The following is a 13,985-nucleotide window of genomic DNA, read 5'->3' on the forward strand; positions in this document are numbered from 1 at the left end:
CTTTTAGAAAGGGTTTCAATGCTTCAATAGCAGGGCTAATCAACATCTTAATTAACAGTCATATAAAACGAAATAGCCCATTTGAGTTGCTTTAAAATAGACAACTTATTTATGCAAAGACTAGTGGCATATTAATTGCTAACACTAAGAAAAAAATATTCCTTTGAGCTTTACAGCTTCCTTTGCACCAAAGGATTTGAGAACTAAATTGTGGAAAAAACGTATTACAGTAGTTAATTTTATCACAGACATGAACCATAAGCATAAGCAAATGTAGGAAACTTTTGTGGCATGTTTTGGTTTTCTAGTTGTTCCTTTTTTTTTCCTTCTCAAAATAAGATTAATCAAAGTAGCCTCATAATATTCCTGTTCTATTTAAAGTTAAGCATTCAGGGCTCATCCTGGACCAAACCAGCTCTGACCCAACAAGACAGTTAACATCAAGCACATGTATCCTTGAGCCCAGCCAGATGAACCAGGAGCTCAAGTGCACGTTTTTCACCATTGGAGTGGTCTGCTCAGGACCCTAAAAGACTGAACCTTCTCCTCCCTGATCCTGAAGCATTTGCACATGCACTCGGAATTGACCCAGGCAAACAATCAAAGGACTACTCATGTGAGCAAGCATTTCCAGGATCAGGTCCCAAATGACTCATCTGCTCCAATTAGTCTACCTCAGGTTGTATCTTTAAATAGCTTTCATTTACTAATGTGTGTGAGGGAGGAGCAGCAGGGAGGAATTACATTTCCTTTCCTAATTACTTTACTTTTGTTGACATCTTGGAATAAGTTTTTACTTTCAGAGGATTGGAGTTGATTTACACTACAGAAACAGCACAGCAAGCATGAGAAAATTATTTGCCCTTCCTCCTGCCAGGCATCCATTTCCTTTTCACTGTTGCTAACAATGCGCTAACTATTTATGCGTTTGTCAAAGGATACCAGCATAAGAAAACTATATTTAAATCACTTCACTACAAAGTGAAAACACAAGGTAATGATTCAGACTTTATTTAAGTAATAATAATATTTGCACAGACTGCCTGGCGAGAGTGCTTGTAGGTGGCAGGAGTTCAGTACAGTCCTAGAGGGTCAGCAGTAACAAGAAATCTGAAATAGCCTTTAATTTTCTTCTTAAAAAACACCATTTAATTTATGACCTTGAAATTCACACAAAAATGTGTCATTTCCCCCAGTTAAAGTCTGATTTCACTGCATTTTTCAATGAAGCTGAAAATGAAGGAGCTTTATTTGCAGAAGGAGATTCAGGGGCCTTGCAAGTGCCTCAGCTGACACGAAATGAGTTGCTTTGCTTATTTTGCTCCCTAGTACAGAAAGGTTTCCACCTTTGGTCATCAGCTAGAACTAACTGCAGCCCTGGCTGCCTGTCCCAGTGCAGACGCTGAGGATGGGAGGATGTGGGAATCAAACTGGGACACTCATTGTTGAGACCATGTTGAGTCTGAGGCGCATTGACAAGGGAACAAGGAAACATGCTGAACATGCTCCACAAAGGAGATCAATCTCTCTGCTGTCAGCCTGGCTCTTCTCACAAACTTGGCATTTGCATAACCTCACCTTCAAAATTTAGAAAGCAAAAAGAGTCCAAACATCTTCACAATTTACATGAGGCTTAGTCACATAATAGATTAAACAAAGACAATTCAAAGAACAGCATCTTTCAACAAATTCTTGAAAGCAGCAGAAAACAGATGGACAAAAACATTGATGCTTACATGCCCCGAGTTTTGGCTGCTAAACAGAATGTTTCATAGTCAATTTAAGAACAAATTTGCAAACTATTCATGAAGGTTGATATGTACAAAGAATGTGTTTATATAGGGAAAAAGATGCTTCTATCTGCCTCCTCATGCAATACTCACCTTTGGTTTTCAGCTGGGTAACTGCGAACAGTATGGAGTATCTGTTGTACATCTCAGTTGTCTGAAAGTCTGGTCTTCTAAAGTCCACAAGACAACTTCAGATGAAAATACTCATCAGCCAAACTTGACAGAATCCTAAGAGTCAAAGTATAAATGCTGTAAGCAATCTATTTACCTCTACTATATACCCATCTTTGATCCCATTACAAATTACAGGTGACACCTATCATTTTATCATGGAATTGACTTTCATCTACAATTCAGTCAGATGGAAGCAGCTAAAATGGCTGTAGGCTCTCCTCCTAACTGCTCCACCTGGCATACACTTGCACATTGCATGACATGGTAACGTTGCCCTGACAGAGTAGGATTCTAGTCAGACCCTTGGAGATTGCAATGCATTTGTATTGGGCACTGTGGAACTCAAAATTTGGCTGCTGAGGGCTACACTTTGCAACATGGTCTCTGATGACCACGAGAGAAGGGAAATGAGATCTAATTCCAAGCACACATAATACTGTGTAATAAGTTGGTAAATTTGCTAAGAAAGTGCAATGGTCTTTGAATCACTGGGGACAGATACCAGAAACGTGATAAATTGCGTTCATTTCAGAGGGAAAGAACCTGAGAAATGATCAGAAATCATCAACCAAAGTCAACTCCTCCCCATCATACCAAGAACTGCAAAACCAACAAAATAAGCAGATTACCAGGCACAACCACATAAACACCAAAATGACGGCACTAACAATATTGGTAGCTTCTGTTGCTATGTCCTGTTCCATTTCTTTTTTCTATGCTTTCTCTACTGCTGTTATTTAGATCACCCTTTTCCACACTCCTTGTGACCTTCAATTTTCTTTGCCAACTTCCATGGGGTACAAGGGGCTCAAGATAGTAAAATTCTTCAGCTAAAAAACAGTAATGAGGTAATGCTGGTGGGCAAAAAATGTAATAGAAGCCAGAATAACTTAATCGGGCTGCCAAATCTGAGCTTGAGAATGAATTCATATTTTTCTTTTCTTGGTACAAACACTCAAAGCCTTGAGTATCTTATGGGGTTTAAACAATAACTGGAAGACTATGATATAGCAGCAAATCTATTAAAGCTTTGCCCCAAAGGAAAATTAAGACTTATTCTCTTCCTCTTGTAGGGAAACTGAGCACTTCAGTTCTGTGTTTTCCATTTAATGCGTATGTCAATATGCCTTAAAAAGCATTATTTCTAGCAGCCATATCTGTGCCTACGCAAAATCATTCCGATTAGGTACATACAGCTTATGGGAAAACTTTTAACTCTAGCACATACCTGGGTACTGGTACGAAAGCTACACAGTGAACTGCTTTATTGTTTCAGCTGACCAAAGACAGGCAACAAATGAAACATACAGATAATTCAAAACACTCTCCATCTTCTAGCAGGTTAAATGCAACAGGACCTCATGCAGCATCCCTCATATGGCCCTGTCTGGCTAATGCAATGGTCTGCAACAAACAACCTAACAAAGAAGAAGAAGGGAAAAGAGGAGAGGAGAAATATTTTTCTGTTCTCTCAGGAAGAAAAACAAAAACAAAAAACATACATATCAACATCCAAAAAAGCTAAAATATCTTATTGAAGCAACTACTAGCTCTTTGGTGGAATAATAATTCCTTTAATTTATTTCAGCTTCCCCTACGCCTTTTATATTTAGCAGTACAGTGCTATTCATGTGACATGAAAACCCATCCTGCTTTTAGAAAAATGACATAAGGATTTTACATTAACAGTTATTTACCCACAGTAAATCAATACGATATACACACAGACATCCTAACAAAAACTTCCAACTCTCAAACACATCACAAACACAAAATACACCCTGCCTGTGAACTTATCTTTACCCCAATTCAGCTATGATCTGAAAAGGTTGCACATTGCATTTCTAAATTTTCAAATTGAATTTCCCCATCTCATAAGCTTCCAAGTTAGGGGAAGAAAAATGCAGGAGACATTTCCCTGAAGAGAAGCTCCTGGCTCCCAGGTGAGTACTGACAGTGGTTTTACATGCTATAGTGGAGCAAAGCCACTGCTGCAAGACCTGCAAAACATCTCTTATCACTCCCAATTTGGATGCCGTTTTGTTAACCTCAGACCAACCCTGCAGAAATCTAGCTAACCTAACAACACTGACAGCGACTTGGTTTAGACTGCAGGTTAAAAAATGTAATATCCAATTCCAATGCAGATGAGGGAATCTTAAATATTACCTGTATTATGCATGGTAATCTGAGGCAAGATGGGACCGTTACCTGGTTTGCTGGAGCTGAGATCCTCCCAGATGTTTTCTATGTAACATGAACCAAATAAATTCACTTGTAAGAAGTAAAATGTTTTCCAAGACCTCTTTTCCACACTGCTCATTAACTAAAATCTCAATAGTTTCAGGGGGCTTCCTTGGTAAGTCAGCAGCAACATCCCCTCTCTGTCACACTGTACAGAAACCCTGGCATAGTTCTGCACGTGCGTGTGCCACCAGCTTTTGAACAACCGTCTGAATGTGTAACTTGGGCTGAATTCAAGTTTCGCACCCCTCAGCTTTGTTCCCTTCTAAGCAATCCTTGTCTTAAATGGCCAAAACAAAGATCTCAAACTTTATTTACCATGTAACCTGTCACTGTGATTAAAAAAAAAAAAAAAGCCTTGCCCAACTTTCACGGAAGACAGACAAGGCTTGTTTCGTTTTCCCTGCCAGTTACTTCTACTTTGCAAACCCCATTCAAATGCAGACAGTTACTTTTGAGCACTGAGAGTAGGTGTTAAATTGAGATTATGGTAAACAGCAGATTTCTTTGGTTGGTGAAGAAATTATTTCATGAAGACACAAGAGAATTAAGCAGAATTTCATGTCACTTACTGTATGTGCTGATCAGAGAGTGAATGATGAGTTTCTTGCTGTGGACAGCTGCAATCCTCTGCAGCCTTCAGGTGGAAGGAAACGAAATTCACTTTTTAAAAAGGAAAAAAAAAACTTCTTAGTCCTTTCGGGTAAAAAGTAAACAGATCTTTCTTGCCAGATTTATTATTCTATTTACATGTTGCCTGAACGTGTCTAAGAACATTTTGAAATATTTTTCCCTTCTGTATCTCATTTCACTATTACCATGACAGCTTGTTTCTGTCAAAGAGAAAAGACTGTTGTTCTTTTCATTATACATACCAGCACTGAGACCTAGACTTTCCTTAGTCTGAAGGGAACACCAATTTGGTTGGTGGGGACTATATCATTCAAGCTGTTTGGTAACAAGCTATGAGTATGCACAAGAGACTTTAAACATTACTACTATATTCTAAAAGAAAGAGCAAACAGGTGTTCTCTACAACGTAGGTTTTAGTTCGTAATGCTAATTAGATAGCAATTACAGCTTCTGTATACTACTTGGTAGCTATCCTTAGCAGACAAAAAAAAACAAACACTACCGATGATACCTTCCATGTCCAGATTAAAAAATATAAAGGGGGGAACAACCTTTCCTCAACATACTTGACCTTCTGGTGGGTATCACCTCCTCCTGCAGAGCTGGCACTAAACTTCACTCAGGTAGGCAAGCTGCAGCTTGAAAGCAGAAGAGCACAGGGCCTGTCAAGATGCCTAGGGACTGGGAAAACAAGCTGAAATCTTCTACTCTTTGACCATAAGTGCGAAGCTGTCCATTCTTCTCTTCTCCACAGTGCTGGTCGAATGGCCAGTGCTTGGCTGCCATTGACTCCCTCTGTTGGCTGCATCTATGTCCTCCGGCTCCTGGCTTTCAGATGGCATGCACATATGCTATTCAGAGCAGCACAGACTGTCAGCTGCTTATCTAGTGTATTATGTGACTAGTGAAGTGCCACATGGTTGAACACCAGGAAACATATTGCTTGCTTTCACTATCAGTGACCTAGAGGGAAGAATATGCAAGAGAGGAAATTTGCGGTGATAAAATGGGGCTGGGACTGGGAAGCAGGTCAAAACAATGAGAGAGCTAGACAAAAAAGTGACTGCTAACTTCAAAGATGAAATGCATGGCCTATACAAAATCGGCTGATGCTTTAACAGGAACAAAATACAGACAGAGCTAGTCCAGCAACTTGACCAGAAAGCAGAATACAAAGTTTTAACTGGAGTTAAAAAGCTGACACTGACAGGAGAACATCTTTCTACTTGTAATACTCACAGCAAATCCTCTTTCTCCTATGTTTTCTGTATAATTAAGGCGAGCTTTCTCTGTAGAGCAATAAGGGAAGCAAAATCACACAAGTTCTTTAAAACTATCTTTTTGCTGTTGATATTTTTTTTCAGATGCAGTTTCAAATTTCTCTCCTGGCTAAAAACTTTTTTTTTTTTCTTTTAAACAGAATCCTGATAGGCTCAAATAATAACAAGGTTTCTACTGCTGGAACTTAAAGAACATTACTGTACATCTTAACGTTGTTGATAAGATTGTAAGATTCGGCAACACTGAGACATACATAAACTCTCTCTTCATCCTCCTGCTTAAAATTTACCTCTTTGAAACACCTAGAGCTAGCTTGGCTAACACGCTAGCCTGATCACTTATCCTGCTGCACTGGATAGCTTCATTTCTCCTGCTCTCCCTTATTATCCACACATTAAACACAAATCCTTTTCATATGCCTACATTACCAGTTGTGGAACAAAGGAGAAAGGGCCGGGGCTCAACTTGCTGTGATCTGTTATGGCTCAAGGACCGCATATCCACATGATGTCATTTCTAATAACGAGGTTCAAGCCAGTTTCCATTCCTAGACATGCAGTACATGTGCAGAGAGCCAACTTCTGCAGGACTGCACATCTGCATCGCAAGTAGGTCACCCGGAAGAGTAAACCAGCACATGACTTCAGCCTGTTTCATGAGGTGGGAGACAGTTTTGAATGCACATTGCAAACCTTCAAGTATGGGTGCAAGGCAAATTCATGAAAGAACAACCCATCGTGTGCCCTAAATTGCTCATTGGGATGCACCCTTTGCATCAGGGTTGAGAGCTCCCAGCACAGCGATGCTGCTAATGCTACTTATGTTATTATGAACAAATAAAATTAATAACAGGAGCTAAGCTTATGCCATCTTGAAACCCTTCTATTTTGATTTTGCATGCAATCAGTTTCCTTATGGAGTCAATTCCAGTGGAAAACATACAGAAGTTCAGAGAGGATATTCCAACCCAGATTCATCTAACCTAGGATCAAGGGAGCTACCAGGGCAAAATGGATCAAGCTGGGGACTTGAGTTGGAATATAGGATAGGTTGAAATTTAAAGAATATGAGCCTTCCTCTATAGAAAAGTTTTTTGTCCCATAAAATAAAAAATACTAGCAAAACATATTCAAATTAAGAAGATAGTTGGACTTTCTATTACCCCATGTTACGCGGTTATTAAGTGGACACTTTATGAATTAGACAGCTATGCCCTCAAACTTATTTAAGGGACTTCATCTAAAACACGGAACTCATTAGAAAATAAGATTAGGTTATCTGAACCTGTAGCATGTATTCAGTTTGACTCTGCAGTCAGGATTCAGAACGGAAGCTTAATTTGAAGTGGAATCAAATTATCCTGTACTCAAAACTAAATGCTGTTGGAAGTGCTTTACTAAATTGCATTTAAACCATGCTTTGGTGCTGTTCTGAATTGTGGCCATTGCTATTAAGAAGTCTAGTTTGAGACAATTCAGATTTAGAAGAAAGACGTTAAGTCTATTTTCAAGAATTCTCTTGCTACTGAAATTCCTCGGTACTGTTTAAGATATTAGCTCCATATCTCCTTATGCCAAAAAAAATATAGATAAATAGATATAGGTGATTAAAACAAAACAAAAAAGCATCTTTCTTTGCTAGTGATGCAGTTTTGTTCATCCCAAATTACCAACCTTTTCCTTTGTTACAATGGTTTCTTCTATGCACGAATCTTGGCATATTAATAAAAAATAAATTTGAGGTTGAGGCTGATTAAAACTGAAAGTAAGCCTTGATCTGACATGTTATTTTGATTGGGTTTTCAAAGTTCACACAGTTCTAGTTCTAATTTATGTTATGCACGGTATATATCTTCTTGGTTGAACAATTACATTATTCTAAACAATTATATTGCTATGATACACATAATGCATGGCTCCTGAGCATAAAGTTCTTTAATGATGGCAGACTGTAAAGTGGTACAGTTCACTTTTAAAAGGTCATGCATCTTTTTTCAGTAGATTAACATTTTATCTTTTAATGGTGTTAAGAAAAGGTCAAAGATTCTAACAGATGGAATATGGAAAGCTTCTATTGAAGAAGATCAATGTGTTAAGCATCAATCTAAGTCCAGAAACACAGCCACTTAATGACTGTTGTTCTTGCTTTATTTTAAATTACTACTGTCTTGACTGTTTGAATGCTAAAATTACATTTTCATATTAAAAAAAAAAAAACACGTCACTATCTGATGCATATCTATGCTTGTGTTGTATTTTCAAGAATACGTCTTTATTGTACAAAATAGGAGAAGTCCTTTAAATAATTAGCTTACCCTTAGGCTAATGGCCTGTCATTTTGACATCCAAGTGAATGCAGCAGAACGATCCCCAACAGCAACATGGAAGATAATTTTATATTGGTTTAACTGGGTACTTTTGCAATAATTTGAAGGGATATATGCTTTCAATCAATTCTCTTTTCTGCTGTAACATGCTGTTGAACAGCAAACTTTTAATATTGGTGGTAATATAAACTTATGATTATATTCTTCCAGAAGAAAATATTTAGGTACTAGACCTTTGCAAGAGTATTTCATTACCATTTGTAGCCCCAGATTCTGTAAAAGAATAAAATCAAAGCATTTCTGCTCTCCCAATAACTTCAGACCTGAAGGGAAGAAAGTGCCAAGTTTTGCTTCTTCTTCTGCTACATGCCTCTACTTTTATAAAGTAACTCATACGACAGAAACCATGATTGGTTTTCTGTGTGCTAAAGTAAATACAAATATAAAAAAATAACGGTAGGGAGTCAAGCTGCTTTGTAAAAAGTTATCAGACAGCTTCTAAAGATTGTCAAGCTTACGTCTCTGCAGTTTGTATGTGCATTTTTCAAATGTACTTGTCTTCCAAGTTCCTATTATCCCCTCTAGTCAGGCCTGCTCCTAACAAAAGGGCTCCAAGGACAAGGTAAAACTCCTGTGGCATTAGGGATTCTCTTCAGGGTCCTTGGAGGTAACTGCTATTAAGCAACAGGAAGCGAATTTGCACTCCAGTACCCACCTACACATGAAAACAAAATGGTGAGTATTGGGGCTGGCAATATTCTTCCTTCTAATGGGAATGCAAAACAGTATTTTGATGAATTACTGAACAAGCTAAACCAGACTGAGAGTTTACAGGGATATCTGTATTAAAAAAAATAAAATAAATTTCAGAACAATAGCAATACTGGACATAAGCCCAATCCAACCAGACACAAAATAATAAAATATTTGTTGCTCAGATTACAATAACTAAAGGGTTATTCAAAATGCAAGTTTATAAAGAATAATCTCGTATTTTATAGTTTAGCCTCATATTAGAAAGAATCTTGGAAACTTGCAGTTTCTATTTTCAGACAGAAATCAAAGTCAACCTCACTCCCATCCCAGCTTTTTGATAAATCTCATATTGCTATCATCTTCTAAGTGCTAGGATCTAGGAGATAAGTTATCTTTTACTAGGATATAAGCTCCATACCGTTACCTCCTATATTTCGTTTTTCACCCTCTGTAGGTTGGGCAGAGCTGCTATCTCCTCCAGTACGGGGAAATGACACTACTTCTACAAACTGATGAGAGGAACCAAAGTTTTCCTCAGAAGAAACTGTGTTCAAAACAGACTGTGTGAAGCATAATTATGAGGTTTCACTTTTATTTATAAATATTTGTTACAGAATTCAACTGCCTATACCAAATACTCCCAGCACCAGCAGCTTCACCGTTAAGATTGTACTGCCCTAGAGGAGAACCCAGCCTTAGTTCCCAGGTGAAGAATGGGTTTCCAACATATCCTGAAGCCAACACAAGCAGACTTTTTTGACCACTCTGGGCAGAAGGCTCCAAAGCTGTCAACTGCTCCTTGTTTCCTCAGCGTTAAGGAAGTTTCAAGCACAGGGGCTGGTGGTTATTTTGAGTGCCACAGCACGGCTTGTTCATGACCACTTTCTCTTGGGTAGGACAGCCTTTGGGAGTTCAGTTATCAAAAATGCTATTCAATGGTGAACTGATTGCCTTTATTGCTCTGAAGACACATGGTGAGGTATTGGACTAATTAAGCAGGCTGCCATATTGCTCAGTTCTACTGGATTTAAAATACAGCCCCACAAACAGCTCTGCAAAGGGGACAATTCCTACTGAACTGTGAAAAAATAATGAAAGCAACCAGCAGACACTGCTGACTGTTTGATCATCTGGTAGCACTTAGGACTTTAAGAGGATAGTTCAAAATCTCTTTTAAGTAGCTGAAATATTCAAGTAAATCTTCTTGCTCCTTTACTTGCTCTAGCCACTGCATTTTTGGGAAGGAACATAAGCCCGAGTCATCCTCATGCAAACTTCAGAGTCACCTTGAAACTGAGGAAGAGAGACAACTTCTCTCTAGGTGAAGCAACCTAAAGCAATAAAGCCGGCCACTGTGAACGTGCTAAAACCAGCACTCAGACCATAATTCCTTGTGAACTCCCTTCATGGTTTCACATACAGACTGGGTAAGATAGGCGAAGCAGAAAGCCCTCACTAATTTCCAAAATGGCTCGGTGGGAAAAGAACAGAGTCGGCGCAGGGCAGTGCCACGCACTGGCAGTACACATCACTTAGCAGACAGCTCCAAAAGCATGATAGCTACCTGGAGGATACAAAGAAATTGGTATTGCTTTATGTAAAAGCAGCAGCAACTGACGCTAAAAGCCATTATGTTCTCCCACTATCTTTGAATAGTCAGAGATGATGTTATTACAAGAGACAAATTTACAAAGCCAGAAAGCCACAAAATAATCTTCTATGGTAGCCACAAAGTCTGCAACTCACTACAGGTAAAAGGTAAGTATGAAAAAATATGAAGTATTGATTTACTCTGTTTCAATTTTTATTTATTTATTTTTAAAGTCCATGATCTTTTCACAGGTGCTATGGGATCCAAGAAACCAGGGAAAAGATATTTCCTTTCCATGGCTGCTCCAGATCACTGCAGGCCAAATTATACTCCTGCAAACACCTCTGGGATGCTGTATTTCTCCCTGAATTTGCACAGCTGTAAACACACAGACGCCAGGAAAAGAGCATTAACACATGCAGATTAAATAGACTCCAACCTGCTTTTCTCTCTTCTGTCTCTGCTCCGCAGAGCTGGCGAGAGCAGAAGCAGTAAATGCTTATGGTTGTCACTTGAGTCAGCACATACAATTCTTCATACATGTAGGAACTAGATCTGCTGAGGAAGAAAATACCATTTCTACAATAACTTTTCACAGTGGAACTGTGCCTTAAATCAAACAAGCAAGTTCTGAGTCAGCTCAGTGGCAGAGCAACAACAATTTGATCTGCTACGTGGCAAGCTTTGGTTTGGAGATACTAAACAATTCCTCATCCCGGGCCCCGGGCTTGTAAGTATGATAGAAGATGATGCAATGCATCCAGACTCTGGGGAGAAAAGGAACAGTCATACCACTCTTGAGAAACCCTTTGTGCAGAAAAATTTATTGTGTGCCCCCAGGTGCAAAGGCTATGGATGAAATGCAACTCAATAAAGACAAGCCATGGTGTTTCAAGACAGCTAATGAACATTTCGGTATTTGCACTTAGTCAGATAAAGCAGCGTTTTCCAGTGGAGAAAGGAGACAGTAATCATGCGAGCATGATTTCTATGTGATAAGAAATGCTCCCAGAGTTTTTTAAGCCTCGTGTTTTGTTTTTGTTTGGTACAAAGATAATCCTATTAATGAAATCTAACCGGTTCTCCCACCTTTACAATTCCCTTGTTTACTTTTTTTAATGTAATTTTTCCAAGGAGTTGTATTTCATTTATGAGGGTCACCTGTCTTTTACACAGAGCAGTAGTTTTATATTTTCCACATATATGGAGCTTCATCTTGCATACTCTTTACTTCCCACTCTATAAAGTGGTAAGAAAGTCCATTAAGATGTACTATGATTTTATAATTTATGTGTTCTGTTTGATTTCCATGTTTAAGTGCAGCTGATGAGGCCTATGAAATAAACAGCTAACATCTTAGTGCCCACAGACAGAATATCAACATGAGCACCAGGAATTCATAACACTTATGGAAAGCAGTGTTGCATATATGCAATAAGATACAAGAGAATATTTTCAGGAAATACCCCTTATATAGCACCCAGTCAAGCTTCTGAAGGGATTATTCATTATAAATCATGCTGGCTTGATAATGAATTCTGATAGAGGACATGATGTTAATTCAGCTATTCCTTTCTCTTTTACTCTTGGATTTAAATTAAAAAATATATTATTTTTTAGCCTTTGAGTACTTCTGTGATCTGATTTCTTACACCCTGCAGGGGACAGCATTGGGTAAAGAAAAGTAGAAATCATTTGATAAAGAAGCATTTGCTTTCAATGATCAAATTGTACTTTGTTAATTGAGATACAAAAAAAGTGTTCTTTTAGGTCGGTACAAATCCTCTGTCTCTCTTCTCCCTTAAACTCTGCTGAATTATTAATCGAAATTACTTTGGTTACATAGCTCATTCTCCTATCAGTAGTGAGAAAATTTCTCACCCATTTGTAGCCACCAGCATTACTGAAGGAAAAGAACTGCTGTGTAGTATTGCTATAACTTTGGATTTTCTTCTCCTAACGGGCTATGTAATCCTTTTTTTCAGCAGCTATGCCAAATCCCATCTATAGCATCAACATAGGTAGCAATGTGGGGATGAAAAAAAGTTGCTTTTCTACTATCACCTTTCATTAAAGTATATAGATGCGTATGGACACACACACATGTATTTGGTCTGTAAACGTGTACGTAAATGCAAGCCAAAACGTTTGCCTTTTATTTTTCTCAGCCATTGTTGCAAAAATAAAAAGTGTTCTCTCCCCTGCAAATAGGTCTGTATTTAAAAGTGATATTGCAAAAGGTATATGGTAGCCTTGTTTATTTTGGACAGATGCAAAGAAGTATCTCTGAACTTCTGCCAGTGATCAAAGGAACTGATGATGTAGAACAGATTCATGGGCCATGTCCTATCAGCCTGCACTTTACTCATCATCCATCATCCAAACCCTAAGCCTTTTTCTGAGTGATGATTGCACCCTAAACACATAAAATTAATCACCACTCTAGCCTGGCCAGGTGTCTTGCCTCCAGAAATTATCTCATTGCAGCAAAAGAACTGCTAGAATCTGATATCTGTACTGTAATTTAATTTAAAGAATACTGCACAGTAATGCTAAGATTGATTTACATATCTGAAAAGTTTCTAGTTTCACAAAGCCAATATAAATTCTTGGAGAAATATGTAATTGGGAAAAAATGGTTGATCATAAAATCAGGTAATTTGAATATTTATTAGTTTCTGGAATTTTCAGTTGATGCTTTCTACCCTGATCGTAGCTTAACATAGGTCTCAAAATGCAATTTGCAAAACCAGAAAGGCCAGGTATTTGAACCAGTATAAATTCACTGTTGTATTCCTACATAAATGAAACACTAGCTTTGGGAGACTGGAATCTACACAAATATCTCCTACTTGGATTTTCAGGGAGCTCATCATTTTCATGTTTACATATATTTCCTCATTCCTTCTTCAGAAAAGGGAAGAGAAATTAAAGAGTAGGATATTAAACTATTCTGTGCAATTATACTTTCAAAATGGCAATAGAGAAATCATGGCTAAATTTGACAGTGGCTAATAAATTGGGTCAAATATATACCATATTTGTGAAATGCAGAATTCAAGATGTGCAGGCCCTGGCATGCTTCAGCTGCTCATCTACACACAAACTCACCGTTTCTCACACAGAACACACACAGCATCTCTGTGTTTTACATAAATAGGCACAATTATAAGTACAAATGTGAAAATAA

General features: G+C 38.2%; 1 protein-coding gene across 11 annotated transcripts in view; it reads right to left on the reverse strand.

The window, feature by feature from the left end:
- Nucleotides 1-1,883: 1,883 nt before the first annotated feature.
- The window catches only part of LOC310905613 (uncharacterized protein), a 140,362-nt gene continuing 128,260 nt past the window's right edge, over nucleotides 1,884-13,985 (reverse strand). For 8 of the 11 annotated variants that reach the window (XR_014589160.1, XR_014589161.1, XR_014589162.1 and 5 more), the window contains 3 exons: nucleotides 5,408-13,985; nucleotides 4,781-4,871; nucleotides 3,299-3,382 (listed from right to left, as the gene is read on the reverse strand). The exon at nucleotides 5,408-13,985 is cut by the window's right edge. Coding sequence is in view for 3 of the 11 variants with exons in the window: in XM_083852140.1 (XP_083708266.1) it covers nucleotides 3,307-3,382; nucleotides 4,176-4,211; nucleotides 4,781-4,845 (177 nt within the window). In the remaining 8 variants the exon portion in view is untranslated. Of the gene's footprint in view, nucleotides 2,019-3,192; nucleotides 3,383-4,175; nucleotides 4,212-4,780; nucleotides 4,872-5,407 lie in introns of those variants that run through there. The other 3 variants (XM_083852140.1, XM_083852138.1, XM_083852139.1) reach the window with 1 other exon arrangement.

This window comes from Anser anser (genome assembly GCF_964211835.1).
Source record: "Anser anser genome assembly, chromosome: 11".
Classification (NCBI taxonomy): Eukaryota; Metazoa; Chordata; class Aves; order Anseriformes; family Anatidae; genus Anser; species Anser anser.